Here is an 18,078-nt window from a genome sequence, read left to right as displayed (position 1 = left end):
AAGTGTCGAGATCAGAGAGAGGGCCAACTCCTGCGGAAGCAAGAATATCTTTTGAACAGAATAGAGTTAACAGTGTAAAATCTTTGGGAAGCAAGGGATTGCTACAAGGCTCTCTATCCTTATCTTCCATTTTCATTTTGAACTTTGAACTTATCTATAGAAATGGAATTTACTTCTTTATATCTATTTACTCTCTGTTTATTACGCGTAAGTAGCTAAATCTGTCGAATGGGTTGAGAAGCACTTAGCTAGCATAACTGGGGATCTTCATTCCATACGATTATCTTGTATTATGTATGCATCATTCGTCCATTAGAGATACTCGGGAGGGTAGTCTAAGGATAGAATGTAGGCTTGGAAAAGTCAGGTTAGAATCTAGGCTCGAAAAAGTCAGATTAAAACGCATAATCAAGAGATAAGAGTTTAGGAATAAGCATTGTTTGCTATTAACGCATCTCATGCATCCTAGAGATAGGTTATGATTGTATGCAGTCACCTTGTCTTTATGTGTATCTTGCATCATCACATAGGCAAGAAGTAGAGACTTAGAAATAAGCTCTATGGACATTATCACATTCATCGCGTATGTCCTAGAAATATACCGCATTTACATTGGAAAATGATTTGCTGTCATATGAGTGAAGCATGATCGCATAGTTTGACGCATTCTCGGGAAACACTAGCTAAAGACATTCTCAACCCGTTCCTCCGCATACACAGTATATCTATCGCATAATCAATCTTTTCTCAAAACCGCCGCATACTTTTTATACTGCAAATAACACCCCAAAACAACTCTTTGATTTATTGGTTACCGCAAAGTCTTCTTAAAAATTATTACCGCATAATGTTTTCCCTAGTCCCTGAGTTTGACCCTGGACTTATCAGGAAACTCAGTAGGATTTATACTTGGATTCTGCTGAGAAAACTTGTTGCACAATGCATTCCCATCACCGCAATTCACTTCATTAATTTCACCACATAAAATAACGCATCAATCGTCAGACGAAATGTCCTTCCGTTTGACCTGCATTTAATAAGATTCAGACGTTTGCGCTTCCCAAAGCACTAATGCTAATCATAACCCCCGTCGATTGCGCTTTCTTAGATTTAAGCCTATAAGTACCCTGATCATTCCCTCATTTCATCATTTGTCCCCTGCTTAAACTCTAAACCTCTCAGCCTCAAGCACTAATCTTCCTTGCCATCTCCTTTTTCGTCTCCTTCTTACATATTTCTCACCAGAATCTATGGCCTCCCAAAAGCCCAGCAACAAAAAGTCAACTCCTAAGAGTGCTGGAAGCCAATCTGACCACCCAAGCTCTTTAGCTTCATTGGTCAGAAGCCCCATTTCAATGAGGGAAGCAACGTTTGCAGCTGCGAGCCGACGAGCTTCTACTCAGCCAAGACCTATCCTAAAACTTCTTCGACCAGTCGTCCGTCCAAAAACCACCTGAAAACCACTCCCTTCCTCAGTTGCTTCATCTTCCTCAGTCAGCCGCGAGGGACCATGGAAGAAGGGCGTCCCTGCCTCGAGTCTTAAGATGGCTGCATCCCAGCTTTCTACCGCAAGTGAGTTGCATTGAAAGGACGACAAGGAAGTTTTTGAATGCATCTTAAGAAATATAAAAAGAGATTGAGGTTTGATAGAAGCTGGAGTTTTTAACCAGCCTGTGTAGCAAAAAGAAAGTGAGGCTAAAGCAATGGTGGTGTCATAAAGGGAATCCCTAGCAACCACGGATCCTAAGGAGAACGTTCCTAAGGACTTCAATGAAGGATTCATCAGTGAGGTGATGAAGAAGGTGGAAAAGAAGAAAAAATGAGGAGAGGGATAAAAGAAAAGCTGAGAAGAATCAAGGAAAGAAAGAAGAGAAAAGATTGAAGAAGAAGAAAAACATCGATGCAGAGCTGAAAGCCCGACCATTGAGGGATAGTTTACCACCGCAAAGGTGAAGGAGTCGTTAGCAATAAAGGCTACTGAGCAAACTAAGCAAATAGTTATTGAGCTCCCTCAAGAGAGGTTGGCCGCATCTGAGGCCTAACCTCGGGGTCATGAAGAAGAAAGTGAGGATGCGACAACTGCATCTTTAATTCGTCGATCCAAAAGTTGAGCAGCAACGCAAGAGGCTGTCAAGACAATGGGTGAAATGCAAATGACCGATCCTGAGGTCACCGCAACGGGGTCTTCTGTGGACTTGGCTGATGCATAGTTGGTTGGGCACATTTTGAAGGAAAATGAGGAGAAAGAAAAGGAAAATAAAAGACAGGCGAAGAAAATGGAATAAGCTCGCCTAATCATCGCATTTGGCGATCTGGCGAGGAAACTTCATGACAAGAAAGTTCGTCCGTACCAATGTGTTGGCAAAAGAAGAAATGAGGAAGAAGATAGAAGAAGATAAACACATTGAGGCGACAACTGAGGAGTTTGAGTGAGAAATAAAGGAGGAAAGAGAAGAGAAGAAGAAAAGAATGAAAGAAAGAGAAGCTTAGAGGTAGGAGAAGATTAAGTGCAACAAAGAATTAAAGATATTGGAAAAAGAACAATGGGAGAAGGAAGAGAAAGAGAAAAAGCAAGAGAATGATAGGCAAAGTCGACAAAGAGCCCGACCCGTTGCACCTCAATAAAAGAGGAAGGAGAAGGAGAGACTAAGTCATCTCTCACCAAGGGGACATTGAAGGTTGGAAAGAGGGAAAACGATGATCTATTGATGGAGATAGGGTTCTTCCCTGCGCCTGTCGCTTTACCAGATTGCATCATCAGCATCATCACCGAGCATGGATGGGAAACATTCTATTAATGTCCATCCATCGTGATGCCCATTGTTATGCGTGCCTTCTATCATAGCCGACTACATGAGGAAGAAGATGCGGTAATCATCAATGACTGGGTAGTGTCGTTCAGCACCCACGATATTGATGAGATGTTCAAGCTAATAGATAATCCTAATGCACTGGGTGACAAGCTGATTGAAGAGCTAGAAGAAGAACATCTTGAGGATTCCTTAAGGGTTTTAGTGCAACTAAACTTTCAGTGGAAAGTGTCTGTCACGGGCATTCGGACGTTGTCATCGAACCGTCTTCTTTCAGAGGCACAATTATAGGTTTACTTGGTCAAAAAGTGGATAATTCCTACAAGGCAGTCTTAGTTGCCTACTACATCGCAAAAGGCATCTTTATGGATATCGGGCACATCATCGGAAGAAAAATTAGGGGAATTTTTGGCAAACCCCGGGGCCAACTCTTCTTTCCATAGACCGTCACTAGCCTATGTCTATCTGCAGGCTTATGCATTGATAATGAGCCCATGGTCGAAGTACACGAGTTGATCAACAATAAGATTCTGTTGATAATATTGAAGGATTCCCCGCATTATCCCATGCCATTCGGCCCTAAGCGTCCCATTCTTATTAACCTTAACTCTGGACAACCTCCGAGAGCCAAACGACCAAGAAGTTGCACCTAAAGGCAAAGAAATTGCCAAAGAGAGTCTTAAGCGTCGTGATCCTGAAGAGTGCATCCCCTGCCCATCTCCACTGAATATCCTATCCCTAAGTCCCCTAGAACCTTTATTGTCTTTACCTGAGGACCTTACCAACCTTCTCCTCCTGATCGATCAAAGTCATTCTTCCCCTCTCCAATCTCTACATTGCTCTCTAAGCCAATCACCACACAAAAAGCCTTTCCTACCAACTAAAGAAAAATCTCCTCCTCCCATATCCAAATTTCATGACCCACACGGCATGGGCATTGATCTATCTAACCAGTCCCAATTTGTAGCTGATGAGAATTTGGGTGTTTTGCCGCAACCTCCCCAACTACATCCAGTTCACTTATTCAGCTTAGATGAACTTAAAAGCTTTATTTCCCATGAACTCCAAGTTTAACTTGTGCCTTTCCACCAATCCCTCATTGAAGTGCACTGAGATGCCGAAACCATCTGCCAATCTCTTGTCAACATGTAACGCAACCTTCTCACCCTCTGCTAGTATCAATACATGCAAGCGGAATGAAACCATGAGTATTTCAACTTCCTGACAGCCTATCTGCATGGCCCAACTATTCATCCTCATCTTCGCCAAGCATTGCGTTTTGCCAATGTGAACGATCATGCTCCTCCAGCACCATAAAGTGATGATCCTCCACCACAGTAATAAATTTGGGGGTGATGTTGTGGTGTTGTTAATTTTCTCTATCTCTTGTGTTTCATTTACAATATCTTTTTCTTTTTCAATTGTTGTATTTACGCACTTTATTAATATTGAATGAATTCTTATGACTTTGCACTCATTATTTTACCGTGTCTAGCCTTGTCTTGTTATCTTTTATGGCTTATTCTTGTGAAATTCACTTTGATGCTATGTCTTTTTGTGTGTTGACAAATTAGCAACTATGATGATCTTTATGCATTTCCCTAGTTTATTCCCTAAGAATTGCCCACTTCTCTCAACCTTAGTAGCTTCTTCAATGATTGACAGTCTTACCTTTTATACGCATAAGCCTCTGCTCAAACCTCTTTTTCAAAAATTTTAAATAAGTTTATTTTAATTTTTCTTAAAATTCAATGAGGACCTTGCTACTCTATAAATTTGAGGGTGGGAGAAGTCTGAGCAAATGCGTTTAACTTTTTTTTTCACTATGTTTACATACATCTTATTTTCAACACCATATATATATATATATATAAAGAATGAACTCCACTATCAGTGCAAGGGGAAAAAAATCCAACCTAATAAGAGTTTAAGTTGTGAAAGAAACCTACTTGTAGTTGGATACTTCGCATGACACCCATGCAGGTAAGCCAAAATGAAGACAGGTTACTAGGATCAACACAATGCAAGTAACATCAAATAAAAACAACTCCGCTATCTGGAACAAGTTAAAACTTAGTCAAGATAAGAGTTAAGTTAAACTTGGAATGCAACCGTAGTTAAATACTCACATGACACTTATGGAGACAAGCCAAAACGAAGGATGTAACCAAAATTAATGCTTTGCTTATAATTCGAATAAGTTAATCGCAAGCTATCTTTCTTTTCAAACAAACTCATTACAAATCAAAAAAGGGATACGAAAATATTTGGAATGAAAAAAAGGGTTTTAAGCAAAAGTTTGCCGAATTCAAGACTAAGAAAATATTTCCTTAGAAAAGTGACCAGACTTAGGAGAAATAGGTAACTTGAAAAATGAGTGCAAGTGAAAAGCACTCTGAGAAGCTAGTTAGCGCAACTTTAAGGTGTAAAGTAAGTTTGAATTTCTTCAATATAAGATATGCTTGAGGACATGCATTATTCTAATTTGGAGGTGTGATAACTTGTAAAAATACAAGTTATTGTAGCTTTTTACTTAGAATAATGAGGGTAGATAAGAAGAATGTACATTGATTCTACTAAGAATTCATGATGAATATTAAACTTGCGTTGAAGTACATTAGAAACTCCCGTTGACCACATATCATGAGTTATATTGTGCCAAAGTGTCTATTTTGCAGTTGACCATAAGATTTATCGCATGTGTTGATCTTTTAGAGCAAATAGTTGATCGCATATCTTAGGATCTCTGAGCCTGTACCAGCGGGTCTTCGTCAAGCATCCAGAATGTTGACCATGATTGCAATGCTGACATCCTTACCTACCGTGTCAAATGATGATGACTAACCAGAGCGGGAATCCCCACAATTGTCAACACATGACTCTATAAATAGAGCATTGACGCTCATAAAGGAAGATATAGAAAGACTTTGAGATTTTAACGAGATAACTTCCGTCTTCCAAACTTCATCCCGATTCATCATTGGAGCTTCGTCGAAACAAGAGTTTAAAAGGGTCTTCTCCATTCACACAACCACCCTATCACCAGCAGCCTTGACATCCATCTGTTGGAAGCAAGAAATTGCTAACAACTGCGCTTCCCTTTACTTCTTTACTACTATTTTTTGTTGTATTATATTTTGTCTAAGTGATTATTCATTTTGTAGACAACGACTATATCTTTATCTTAATATTATCATGGTTATTTTCATCATCTTCTCAATCTTTACCTTCACTTTCTCTTTTATCATGAATAACTAGTTTTCACGAGGTGTGGGGGAAGGTTAAGGCCATGAACTAAGCTGAATCTATAAAAGTTACCATGTTTGGTTAATGTATGACTATTTAAATGTTTGCCTATGATCACTCATCGAGTCAAGTAACTATAAGTAACTGCTCAATAGGGTAAGTAGTTGTAGATCTCATTAAGCAAAGTAAGAAGTGTTTCTAGAGGTAGAAATAATCTTGCGCTCAAGGTAACAACATTCATGCATCATAGAAATATGATTGTTATGGCTAGCCATCGAGAGGTGTGCGATGAATAGAAATTGCAAGCCAGGATTAACTTTTAAGTTGAAGCTTAGGGATGCAACATTGATCTCTCCCAAATCCTGATTTCTCCGTATATTTCTCACGCGTTAAGACTGTTGTGTTACTTAAGTTTTCTCAAAATAAATTTCAAAGTAGTCTCAACTAGTTTAGATACTTACATTGATTAGCTTAGTTAATCGCATGATTTCAATTCCAGTTTATTAATATTAGTTTCGCTGCATTTGCACATTTCTCTAGCACTCTTAGTACAAATTCTCTTGTTCGACCTTGGGTCAGCCTGAGAAACTTGTTATCTTGTTATACTTGGCAAGAGAATAAGAAAACTTGTGACTAATGCATGATTGACTACAGCTGAGCGCATAACATAACATCACATATATATCTTAGTGTAGTTCACAATTGAAGCATTTAGAAAGCGACAGTGATTTAACACCTTTGACCCAGAATTGCATTACGTACTCGAACAAATCCCTTTTAAGTCCCAATGTTGTTTCGACCCAGAATTGCTTTAAATCATTTTATAAGCTCCAAACAGATTTTACACTTACGCTTCAATACAAAAATGATTAGTAAGATGCCCAAATATGTTTGTTATAAATTTAGGACCATTTTTCAGTTTACTTTCAAGATGCTGATATTGTATTAGTTACTTCAACCCTTTGATGTCATCTATTACACAATCATAGGCCAAACTTTGCTCTTGTTTGTCATGACCCATCAATGCAAGTTTATGAGTCAATTAGTGATTTAACACCTTTGACCCAAAATTTTATTATGTGCTTGAACAAATCCCTTTTAAGTCCCAAGTTGTTTTGCCTTCATTTGATGCATTGCTTACAATCATTTTATAAGGTCCAGACAGACTTAATTTACACTAACACTTTAATTCAGAAAATTATTAGTAATATGCCAAACTATGTTTGTTATAAATTAAGGGCCATTATTCAGTTTACTTTCAAGGGGCTGATATTGTATTACTTCACTCCTTTGATGCAATCGATTATATAATCGTAGGCCAAACTTCACTCTTGTTTGAAGGACGAAATGCAGATCTTGTGTAGTGGAGGAACCCATTTCCTTGAAAGTAAAAATGATGCATCCTCGATGCTAAATCGCAAGAAGTCGATTGCTCTCCAAGATTAAAAAAACACTCAATCTCTAACGTATACAATAATGGATTGGAATAAGACGAAAAATAACTTAGAAACAATGGTTAGAAAATAGAGAACGGGAAGAAGATTTATTTTGAAATGCTAATAAAAGATAAAGAGATAGTACAAAATTATTTTTTTTATACCTGCACCTAATACCCAAACGAACGGTAGCACACATGTGTGAGCAAGGTTCCTACTTCCACCATAACCACAATTTGGAAGTGCCCTTAATGTTTTTATATTTACATCTTTAGGAAAAGCAAAAAAAAACTTCCTAGGTAAGACAAATCACTATCTTTCTTTCCACTACTTTGACTTTTTATTATGAGTTTTTGCCCAAAGTCATTCCCAATATTGTTTTACAGTTTTAAGATATTTGTTTTGTTGAAAGATTATGAGCGCATTTGGACATTCATATTTTGCTTAAGTTTTAGGTTTTAGAAGATGTGTTTGGTCCATAAATTGGAAAACTGTATTTTGTTGTTTGGAGTTGAATTCCTGTCTATGTTTTTTTAGCCTTATATTTAGCCTATTAAAATTAAATATATGTATTTTTTATGTATTTTATGTTTAAAATACGATCTAGTGCTTATTTGTTTGATTAAACACTAAAAAAATGGTTGATTGTGAATGAAAGAGTTTTATATATAGTTGTGATTGTGATCCTTTCAAATAATGTAGTTATAATAATGTAGTTATAATAATATAAGCACACGTATAAAAAAAGTTATTTTCTGAGGTTTTATTTTTTTCACATGTTGAAAGAAAGAAAAATATTGTTAGTTAACTACACGTGAAATTATTTTTTTTTAATTAAAACCATTTGCCAAATGTTGAAGGGGTTAAGCATTATTACATCAACTTTTTCTTACACTAAGAAGGCAGCATTGAAAAAAATGTGTTTGGTTAATGTTGCTATCTACTTAACGTCCACAAATGCGGCTTTTGTCGGCATTAAGTAGGTAGTGTCAGTAGAATCGTCTTTGCTAATGCTAGACTGCATTGCGTCAGTAGAGACTTGTACTAATAAAGAATTAGCAATGCAACTATTGATGATCAATTTCTCTTCAAAAGAAAACTTTTATCCTCCATTTTAAACTTTTTCCATCGCCAAAAATGCATTACAAAAACCATGAATTATAGTCTTGTATACATAGAAAAAAGATTTACAACCTACTTCACTTAATATTGAATATAGTAATGGAAACTCTATATTTGTTAAAAAAAAATAACAAGTAGTCACAAAAAGTCCAAAATTCACTAAAATTTATAAATAGTAATTGCCAACATATTTGGTAAATGAAAGGGAAAAAAACAAGTGGATGGAGTTCCATTGGGCAAAGGAAGTGCACTTTTTTTGAGATGGGAAATGAGATCTTTTTCATTGAAAGAAGAGACTTCAAGTATAATCAACGTTGAAAGGGAAGAAGGCAAAAAGGCAGCAATTCTATGCATCTTTTTGTTTTTGGAATCCACAAAACAGAAAAAAAGACTCAAATTGGTCATTTCATTATGAAACCCTCTAATTCCTTCACAACTCTAAACCAATTCTTTGGGTTAGCATGCAATAATTTTAACCACATTTGAATTAAGAAATTGTAATAGATGGTAAAATAGGATAAGTATTTTGCAAACATGTCTATGAAATTTGTGATTTTACAAATAATAAATATAGCCAAAAAAAAAACCCTTAATAATAACTAATTAAAATACTACCGATATGTGCATAAAAAACTCATCAATTCGATGTCAAGGCTTCAATTGCTTTCTCCAATGTTTTGTAACATTCAAATGTTGGTTGTGCATACCCAAAACCATCCTTAAACCACTTATAATTCACAAATTAATTATACTTTGAAACAAATCGTGAAGAAATCAAACCATTATTATTTTAAATACTAATTCACAAATTAATTATATTTGGATGTAGACTATTTTAGTTTAGGTTATAGTCTGTATTTGGGGTACATACTATTTTAGTCCGAATAGGATAGTAAACACTATAGTGGAGAGAGCCTAAAAAACCACAATAATAAGTGTAAGAGAAATGATGAGTAAAAAGTAGTAAATAATTTAGCAAAAGAGGTTTTGAAATATTATTACAATACTTAATTTAATGTAGGTTATAAATAGTAAACATTAGCGTATTATATTTGGAGCCACAAACATTGAGTGAGCTATATAACTGTTGGGATGCATGCCATAAAGCCTTGTAGATAATATGTTATCTGAAATAATGGTTGATTATTTTATATACTAATACTCATTAAAGAAAGATCCAAGGTTATTTTATGAAATTTGAACAATATGTGATAGACATATAGGTGAAACATGTTCAAGTAATAATTTAAATGATCTGTAGTATATGGATAAGGTTTGGTGTATTATCCTAGTGACACTACGAATACAATCTACTTTGTAATTGTTTCAAGATTTGTAAAGTATTACAAACGATTTGATTCTAATTGTTCATGTGGAGACATGCGAGTGGGGTATCCTATACAAAAGTTTGTATAAGATCAGACCGCGAAATGATTAGTCTCTCTTTATAACGTCGTTAATTGAAGAGATTAACATTCCATAGGATGACCGTAGGTGACTCGACCTTAATCTTGAGTGAGTTATAAACTAATATCTATGAGGACAATCTTTGATTTGTGATTTGTATGGGTGAGAGTGGTCAGATTCGCCGACTTAATAAGCCTACCATTTTGGGATTTGTCCAAGTAAGAAGTTAGGAACATAGCTACACAAGATGAAATTCACACATTCCCATCTTTAAGGTAATTAAATGAATTTCTCCCTTAAGAGTTGATCCCCGATCATGAACATTGAGGTCTTAGCCTCTCACTAACCCGATTAGTTTAGACTATAAATGTTCACTACAATAAATATTACATTTAATAGCATCTTAGGACAGCTTTTATTAGAAAGCGCTATAAAAAGAATTTAAGAAAAAAAGCGGGAATCCGGAAAAGTGAAGAAAAAGGCACGTGATCATGTACAAAAAAAGAAAAAAATGAGCGCTTTTCACGGAGTATTTCTTTTTACCCTAGACATTCAATTCTTCTCCTCAATTTTCTTTATCCAACTTCTCTACTCATCTTCCATTCTCCTTTGATTTGTGACTCTATCTTCGACTTCTCCTTCGATTTACAACTCCATTTTCGTCTTCTCCTATGATTTATGGCTCCATCTTCGACTTCACCATCGATTTGTGCTCTATCTTCGACTTCTTCTTCGGTTTGTGACTCCATCTTCGACTACTCCTTCGATTTGCAACTCCATATCCAAGTTCTCCTTTGATTTACGGCTCCATCTTGGACATCTCCTACAATTTGTACTCTATCTTCGACTTCTCCCTCGATGTGATACTCCATCTTTGACTTCTCCTTCAATTTGCAACTCCATCTCCGACTTCTCCTTCAATTTGCAACTCCATCTCCGACTTCTCCTTCATCTTCGACTTAGAGGTCCAACGTATGCAAATATTTACAAAAACTCAAGTTTAGCCCGAGAGGATCAAGCACTGGAAGAAATCGGGTTCCAATGGTAAGAAAAATCTCCCTATCTTTTCTATTTTGCCTTTTTTTAATTGGGGGTTTAGGGTTACTCTATAAATTTTAGATTTTTCTATCAATTAGAGTTTTAACTGAAAAGATTTCAGCAATACTGATTTATAAAGCTGGAAGAGAAAAATAAACATTATTTGGAACTCATACAAAGCTTGTGTGGTTCATTCTTGAGAAAGCGCCGAGAGGAAAAATGTAGAAAACTCAATTGTTGTGGTTCGGTGTTGGATTTGGAACCACAACTGCTTCCATTTTGTAATTTGTCTTGCAAAATCTATTGGCCCATCAATGTGCTCTTTCATCTCATATGGAGCGAAATTTTGATGCCCTGGAAGCAAGAATCTCAAATCTCGACTCAGTTCGAAACCGGAATTCGATTCCATCTACTGAGGCCAATGATTGAATGACTGATTCTTCTTGGAGCTCATTGTTTAGGTTAGCACACAAGAGGGAAGCAGTCTTATGAGGTGTCTTGTAGATGGAAATTTGTACAAAAAATTATGCAGGATAAAACCCTATGTAAAAAGCAGAACTCCTTTTATTTTTTCCTTAAATAAAAATGGAATATTTTGTATAAAAAGTGAGCTTTCATTTTTTTACACAATTATCCTACTTGACCATTTGAAACAATTCATTGTTTCTCAATAAGACAGGCGAGGCCTAGCCGGCCTTTCATGGTTGAGTTGAATTGGAAAAAAAATAAACATCACAAGTTTTAAAGGAAATTTATCGATGCAGAATCAATAGTTCAGTGCCTTGTATACTTCTTGATGTATACCATTACAAATGATTTGAGAGGAAAGAATATCTATGAAAAGATCTTGGACAATGAGAATAAATATGGCATACAAATCAATGTGCTCTATATTTCTCCCATCTACTAAAGTTGTTATTCGTGGTAGCTTATTGATAAATAATTACTTTGTTGGTGTAAATTTGACATTGAATTTTTGTTTCCATCTTTTAATGGTGTATCCTGTTACATTAATACTTAGTTGATCTTGACTAATTATTTTTTGTTGTATTCGGGGAGCATTTTCTTTCCTTTTTTGACTGATAGGCTCTTACATACCATTGTTTGCAAAGTGCTCTAAAAGATCTTAGTAATTCACAACATGTTGTAAGTATATGCAAAATTAAGATATTTTATAAATTAAAGTGTGTTTAGTCGTATGAATATGAATGAGTACTATCTTTTTTTACTGAAAGCTTAAGAAAGCTTGGGCATTTGGATCATGATATTTGAGAGCTTATTTAAGAAGGTCAACTTTCTTTTTGGCGACAAAGTTTGTATATTTTCATAAATGGATGAGTTTTAGAATAAGAATGAGTAATATCTTTCTTATCTATAAGTTTTTGAAATCTCAACATTTGGGTTGGCTTATTCATACATTTTCGTACATTTTAAGAATTAGATTTAATTTTTATAGTTAACTGGTATTTGTATTTTTTTTTTTTAGTTCTATCCTATTTAGATATCCCAATAGTTAAATTGTGTTCTATATGATGATTTGGTATTATATTGGTATTATGTTGTCATGAATGGCGTTCCACTCACTTGTGTTATGTCCTTTATTATAGTATACATGTTTTTGTAGCTATCCTATAGTTATGGTAACCACTTTCTGATTATTTTGAATTAACTTTCGATTTTGAAGGGTGCATAGGCACTTTTAGGATAGTTCATAGTTTATGAGTGTGGGTTATACGAGTTAGATAACTGTAAAAATTTTTGTAGATTGTTTGAGAATCAAAATACTTAGGAACTTTAAAGACGGTTTTGAGAGTCAAAGTGATAGTTAGGATCAAAGGTATATAAAATGGTGAATTAGAGTCTATAAATTTTGTGACTGTTATCTTTTAGAACATTGGGATTGATCTGCTCTATTTGGGGGAACACTTTCAAAGATGTGGAAGAATCTGAGATTTTAAAAACTAGATCTCAAGATGGGAGCTTATAAAGCTACTCGGACAATGAGAATGTAAACCAAAATAGTTAAGATTGCTTCCTCAGTTGTCAAATGAAAATAACTAGGTTCTAATTGGACTGTGAATTCTAAGATTTAAACAAAATTTTATATTTACACATAACTAATATCTATGATATATTTTTTTGGTTTTCAGTTCTTAAATTTAGAAATATCCTATTCCATTTGTCTTTTGACTTGGGATAGCCGAATATATGAGGATTTAGGACTAGTTGAGGACTAGTTGAAAGTAACTTGAAACATCTTTTTCTCTCGTATAGAAAAAAATATATGGGGTTTTAGGATGATGTTCTAATTAATATTTCTTTTCGTGCTATAGCCTATAAGTATTCCTCAGAGGAAATATGACGCATTGATCTTACCAAACATAGAAGGATAAGGATGAAAATTAGTTCATCTTAAAGTTTGATCTAGGTAAAGCTTATAACTTTGTTGATGTGGATTACAATGTTTGTGGTTTTATTATTTTCGCTCTGCATTGTTGGGCTTATTTTTGAAGTTTACTTGAGGATCTTTCTCTTTTTACCTTGAAAATCCTTCTATTTTTCTTCAATCATCTATAAATCTTTCTTCTCTTGTTTTAAATGGAATTGAACTTTAGTCGTTTAAAAATGAATATTTGAGTAATTATTTGTGATTCTTTTGCGACTACTTCAGTTGTGCATCTAAAAAATACGTCATTAATTGGTTGCACACATATTTTTTCATCTTAGCTTGGTGGTATTTAAGGTAGAAAACAAAAACCATTATTCTTGCTTATAGGCACTACTCAGGGGTGAAAATATTTGAAATATGCACTTGTTTGTAGTTATATATCTTGCCTTTTTTTTTTTTTCCTTATTTTTCTTACATTGAAATATGGACTTTTTACTTCGTTTTTTTCTCGTTGTTCCATTTCAAAGTAATGATGCTATAGTTGAATGAATGCTTAAATACCCAATCCCATAGATGAATGGATTACTCATAAATTTTAAGTTTAACATACTAGATGTATAAATTTAGGAACACATGACACAGTGACTTCATTGTCTCTTTCTTTAAAACAATGGCTAAAGATAGGCAAACCTCATAATTCAAATAGCCACTCTCACAAAGAGATATTTCAGCTTCTTCAATGTTTCCATTAGGAGAGTGATAGACCTCCCATATTTAGGAGGTATGAAAGAAAGGCCAAAAAGAAGAGTGGGGAGAAGGGCACAAATGTAATTGTGGATGAGAATAAAATTAGTTAGAGTGAGGACCACCAAAATCTATAACAGATTCGGTTAGTAGTGAGGGAATTATGTTAGTAGGGAGAGATGAGATAGGAATGTAGAAGCAGGGGAGGGTATGAATCTTTTTATTTCAGGTCTAAGCTTGTTGAGCTTGTAACGAGGAGGGGGGTCTCGACCTTCCTAGGCTATTTTTGAGCCAAAACAGTAAATATATAATTGAGATACTATCAATCTGGTATCAGAGCCATCCGATTCGTGGGAAAGGGTATGGTGAAAAAGATGGAGGCAAGACTATCAGCTGTGGAGGAACAACTCACCTTACTTCAAGTTGGAATCGAAAACAGGATGGATCAAAGGTTTGGAGAGATGCAGCAGATCACAAAGAGCATGATGACTGCAAAAATCGAAGCATTGGGAGAGTCGATGGAGCAGAAGATCATCTGGGTACTGGAAGTTTGGTCGAAGAAATCAGAAACAGCCAAGGAGAAGGAATTGGGGTCATCAGAAAGAACAATGACTGGCAGGGGAAAGTAATTGGCGAGAGAGGAAAGCAGCGAAAGAAGGGAGGTGTCGTTGTTCGATATGTGACTGAGAAAGCTAGAAATACCGATATTCAAAGGAGAACCAGGTGAGGATCCGATGGGATGGTTTCACAGAGTTGAAAGGTATTTTGTTGTGAACAGGTTATCGGAGAAGGACAAAATCGAGGTTGCGATCTTATGTTTGGAAGGGGAGGCTTTAGAGTGGCACCAATGGGAGGAAGAGAGGACGCCGATGGACACATGGGCCAAATTTAAAGAAAAAATCCTACTACAATTCCTACCAGTCAAAGAGGAAGATCAGAGAGCACAATTGCTCACCTTGAAGCAGGACGGCTGTGTGCGAGCATACCGGCAGCGATACGAGCAACTCTCAGGGCCGTTGAAAGACCTATCCGATGAACGTTAGAAAGCAAGTTCATTATTGGGCTGAAAGAAGATATTCAAATCGAAATGAGAATGTTCAAATTGATTGGGCTGAAGGAGAAAATGAGGATGGCCCAAATAATAGAAGATACGAATGAGGCCCGAAGAAAAAAATGGGGCAACCTGAATCCGACAAAATCAACAAGCGTGTCTTCAAACTCGGGGCCCAATTCGACCATGGGTCAACCCGGCTCCAACTCAAGTCAGAACACGCATTCGACTTCCCGAACGATCTCTTCCAACCCAACCCACACATCAGGTATGTCTTCAAACTCTGTTACTTTAAAAGATGTCAACGAAAAATCGTTCATGGCCGGAGCTTTCAAGCGACTGTCTGACAGTGAGATGCAAATCCGGAGGGATAAGGGACTCTGCTATCGTTGTGAGGAGAAGTATACACCAGGGCACCGATGTAAAAAGAATGAGCTAAGTATTCTACTATACCATAATGAGGAGAAAGAAGATGAGACTAAGGAAACAGAGGACAAACCAGTGGAGGCCGAGATGCCTATGACGACTACATTAGAATCCATGGTGGTGGAGGGTAGCGAGCAAGAAGCAGTAGAGCTGTCCCTAAATTCTCTTGCAGGGATCAATTCACCCCAAACGATTAAAATCAGGGGAGCTATAGGAGATAGGGACGTGATTGTTCTCATTGACAGTGGTGCTTTACACAACTTCATCGACAACGAACTAGTATCAACCCTGAAACTGCCACAGACACCAATGACAAGTTATAGGATAATGCTGAGAACAAGGACATCAGTGAGGATGACGGGCATTTGCAAAGGGGTAATTCTTAATCTCCCTAACTTAACTATTATCAATGACTTCTTTCCCTTGCCCCTGGGCAGTGCTGTTGTGGTATTGAGAGTGCAATGGCTGATGACTTTAGGACGAGTCGAATGCGATTGGGGAACATTCGAGACGGAATTTCAAGTAGACGACTGGAGGATACACTAACAAGGAGACTGCAACCTAATGAATGCACAAATCTCATTAAAGTCAATGATGAAATTGATAAAAGAAGGGGGCCAAGGCATCCTTCTCGAGCTAAACTCGCTCATGACTTCTGAAAAAGATGAAGAGGTGTAATCAATAGTAGAGTTACAACGGAAAATACAAGAGATTCTACAGAAATACCAAGCCATTTTCATATCAGTGAAAGGGCTACCTCCAATGCGGCATTATGAACATCACATTGAACTCAAGCCAGAGGAAGGGCCAGTGAATGTTAGGCCATATAGATACCCACAATTCCAGAAGGACGAGATTAAGAAGCTGGTTGAAGAGATGCTCACTGTCGGGATCATTCAGCCCAGTGTAAGCCCTTTCTCAAGCCCGATGTTATTAGTAAAGAAGAAGGACGGAAGCTGATGGTTTTGTGTTGATTATAGGGCATTAAATCAAGTCACAGTGCCAGACAACTTCCCCATTTCAATGGTTGAAGAACTCCTTAATGAATTGACCGGTGCACGGGTATTCTCAAAGATTGACTTGAAGTCAGGATACCATCAAATCTGAGTGGCCCCCTCAGACATAAGACGGCATTCCGCACTCATGAAGGCCATTATGAGTTTTTAGTCATGTCATTCAAGTTGAGAAATGCTCGATCTACATTCCAATCGGTAATGAATGATCTCTTGCACCTATACTTAAGAAATTTTGTGTTAGTGTTTTTCGAAGATAATCTACAGCTCTTCTTTATATGATCATGTGCATCATCTATCCATGGTGTTGCAAGCTTTGGAGGACAACCAATTTATGGCCAATCTTAAGAAGTGTACGTTTGGAGCAAAGCAAATAGATTATTTGGGGCATATCATATCAGAGCAGGGAGTGGCGGTAGACCCTTCAAAGGTGGAAGCTATGCTCCAATGGTCGCCACCAACAACAGTCAAGCAACTCAGGGGATTCCTTGGGTTAATGGGTTACTACCGCAAGTTTGTGCCTCATTATGGTTCGCTGGCTTTCCCTCTAACACAGCAACTTAAGAAGGATAAACTATAGTGGAACAAGGATACTCGAGAAGCCTTCGAGATCTTGAAGCAACGGATGGCCAACTACCCACCTTCCGCTCCCTGATTTTCAAATCAAGACATTCATAATCGATAAACATGATACCTCCGGGTAAGAGTTGAAGCAGTAACTAATGCAAGAAGGAAGACCGATGGCATTACTTCAGCAAGGCCCTCCCACCCACACATCGACTCAAGGCTGCCTACGAATGGGAATCTGCTTGCTATAGTTATGGTTGTACAGAAGTGGCGCCCCTATCTATTGGGAAGAAGGTTCATTGTACGAATAAATCAGAAAAGTCAAATTCTTATTAGAACAGCGTATCATAGCAGGTGAATACCAGAAATGGGTGGCTAAATTAATAGGATATGAGTTCGAGATAGAGTATAAAAAAGGGATGGAAAACTCGGTCGCAGATGCATTGTCTAGGCTGCCTACCACGATGGAAATGACCATGATCAGTGTACTGCACGCCCTCAATCAGGAAGTATTCACGATTCAAATTGAGCAAGATTCAGAACTAAGAGCAATCAGGGATAACATCAGAGCAGAGCAACCACACCCCAGGGATATACACTTCAGGGAGAGCTCCTATTATATAAGCAGCATATTGTACTTCCATCTCAGTCACCTACCATCCCATTACTCCTACAAGAATTCCACAATAATCCAATTGGGGGGCACAATGGAGTAATGAAAATGTACCAACAATTAAAGAAGGAGTTCTTCTGGATAGGGATGAAGGCAAGGGTAAGAAATTTTGTCGGGGATTGCTCTGTCTGCCAACAAGCCAAGTATTTGGCCTTA

At 36.9% G+C, this 18,078-nt stretch overlaps 1 protein-coding gene across 1 annotated transcript; it reads left to right on the top strand.

The window, feature by feature from the left end:
* Positions 1–16,431: 16,431 nt before the first annotated feature.
* LOC120090900 (uncharacterized mitochondrial protein AtMg00860-like) lies at positions 16,432–17,262 on the top strand. The gene is made up of 2 exons (XM_039048594.1): positions 16,432–16,575; positions 16,939–17,262. Exons 1-2 carry the CDS (start codon positions 16,432–16,434, stop codon positions 17,260–17,262), a joined length of 468 nt encoding a protein of 155 aa, XP_038904522.1.
* Positions 17,263–18,078: the final 816 nt, after the last annotated feature.

This window comes from Benincasa hispida, chromosome 11 (assembly GCF_009727055.1).
Source record: "Benincasa hispida cultivar B227 chromosome 11, ASM972705v1, whole genome shotgun sequence".
Taxonomy (NCBI): Eukaryota; Viridiplantae; Streptophyta; class Magnoliopsida; order Cucurbitales; family Cucurbitaceae; genus Benincasa; species Benincasa hispida.
This window is presented reverse-complemented; position numbering and strand designations above follow the sequence as displayed.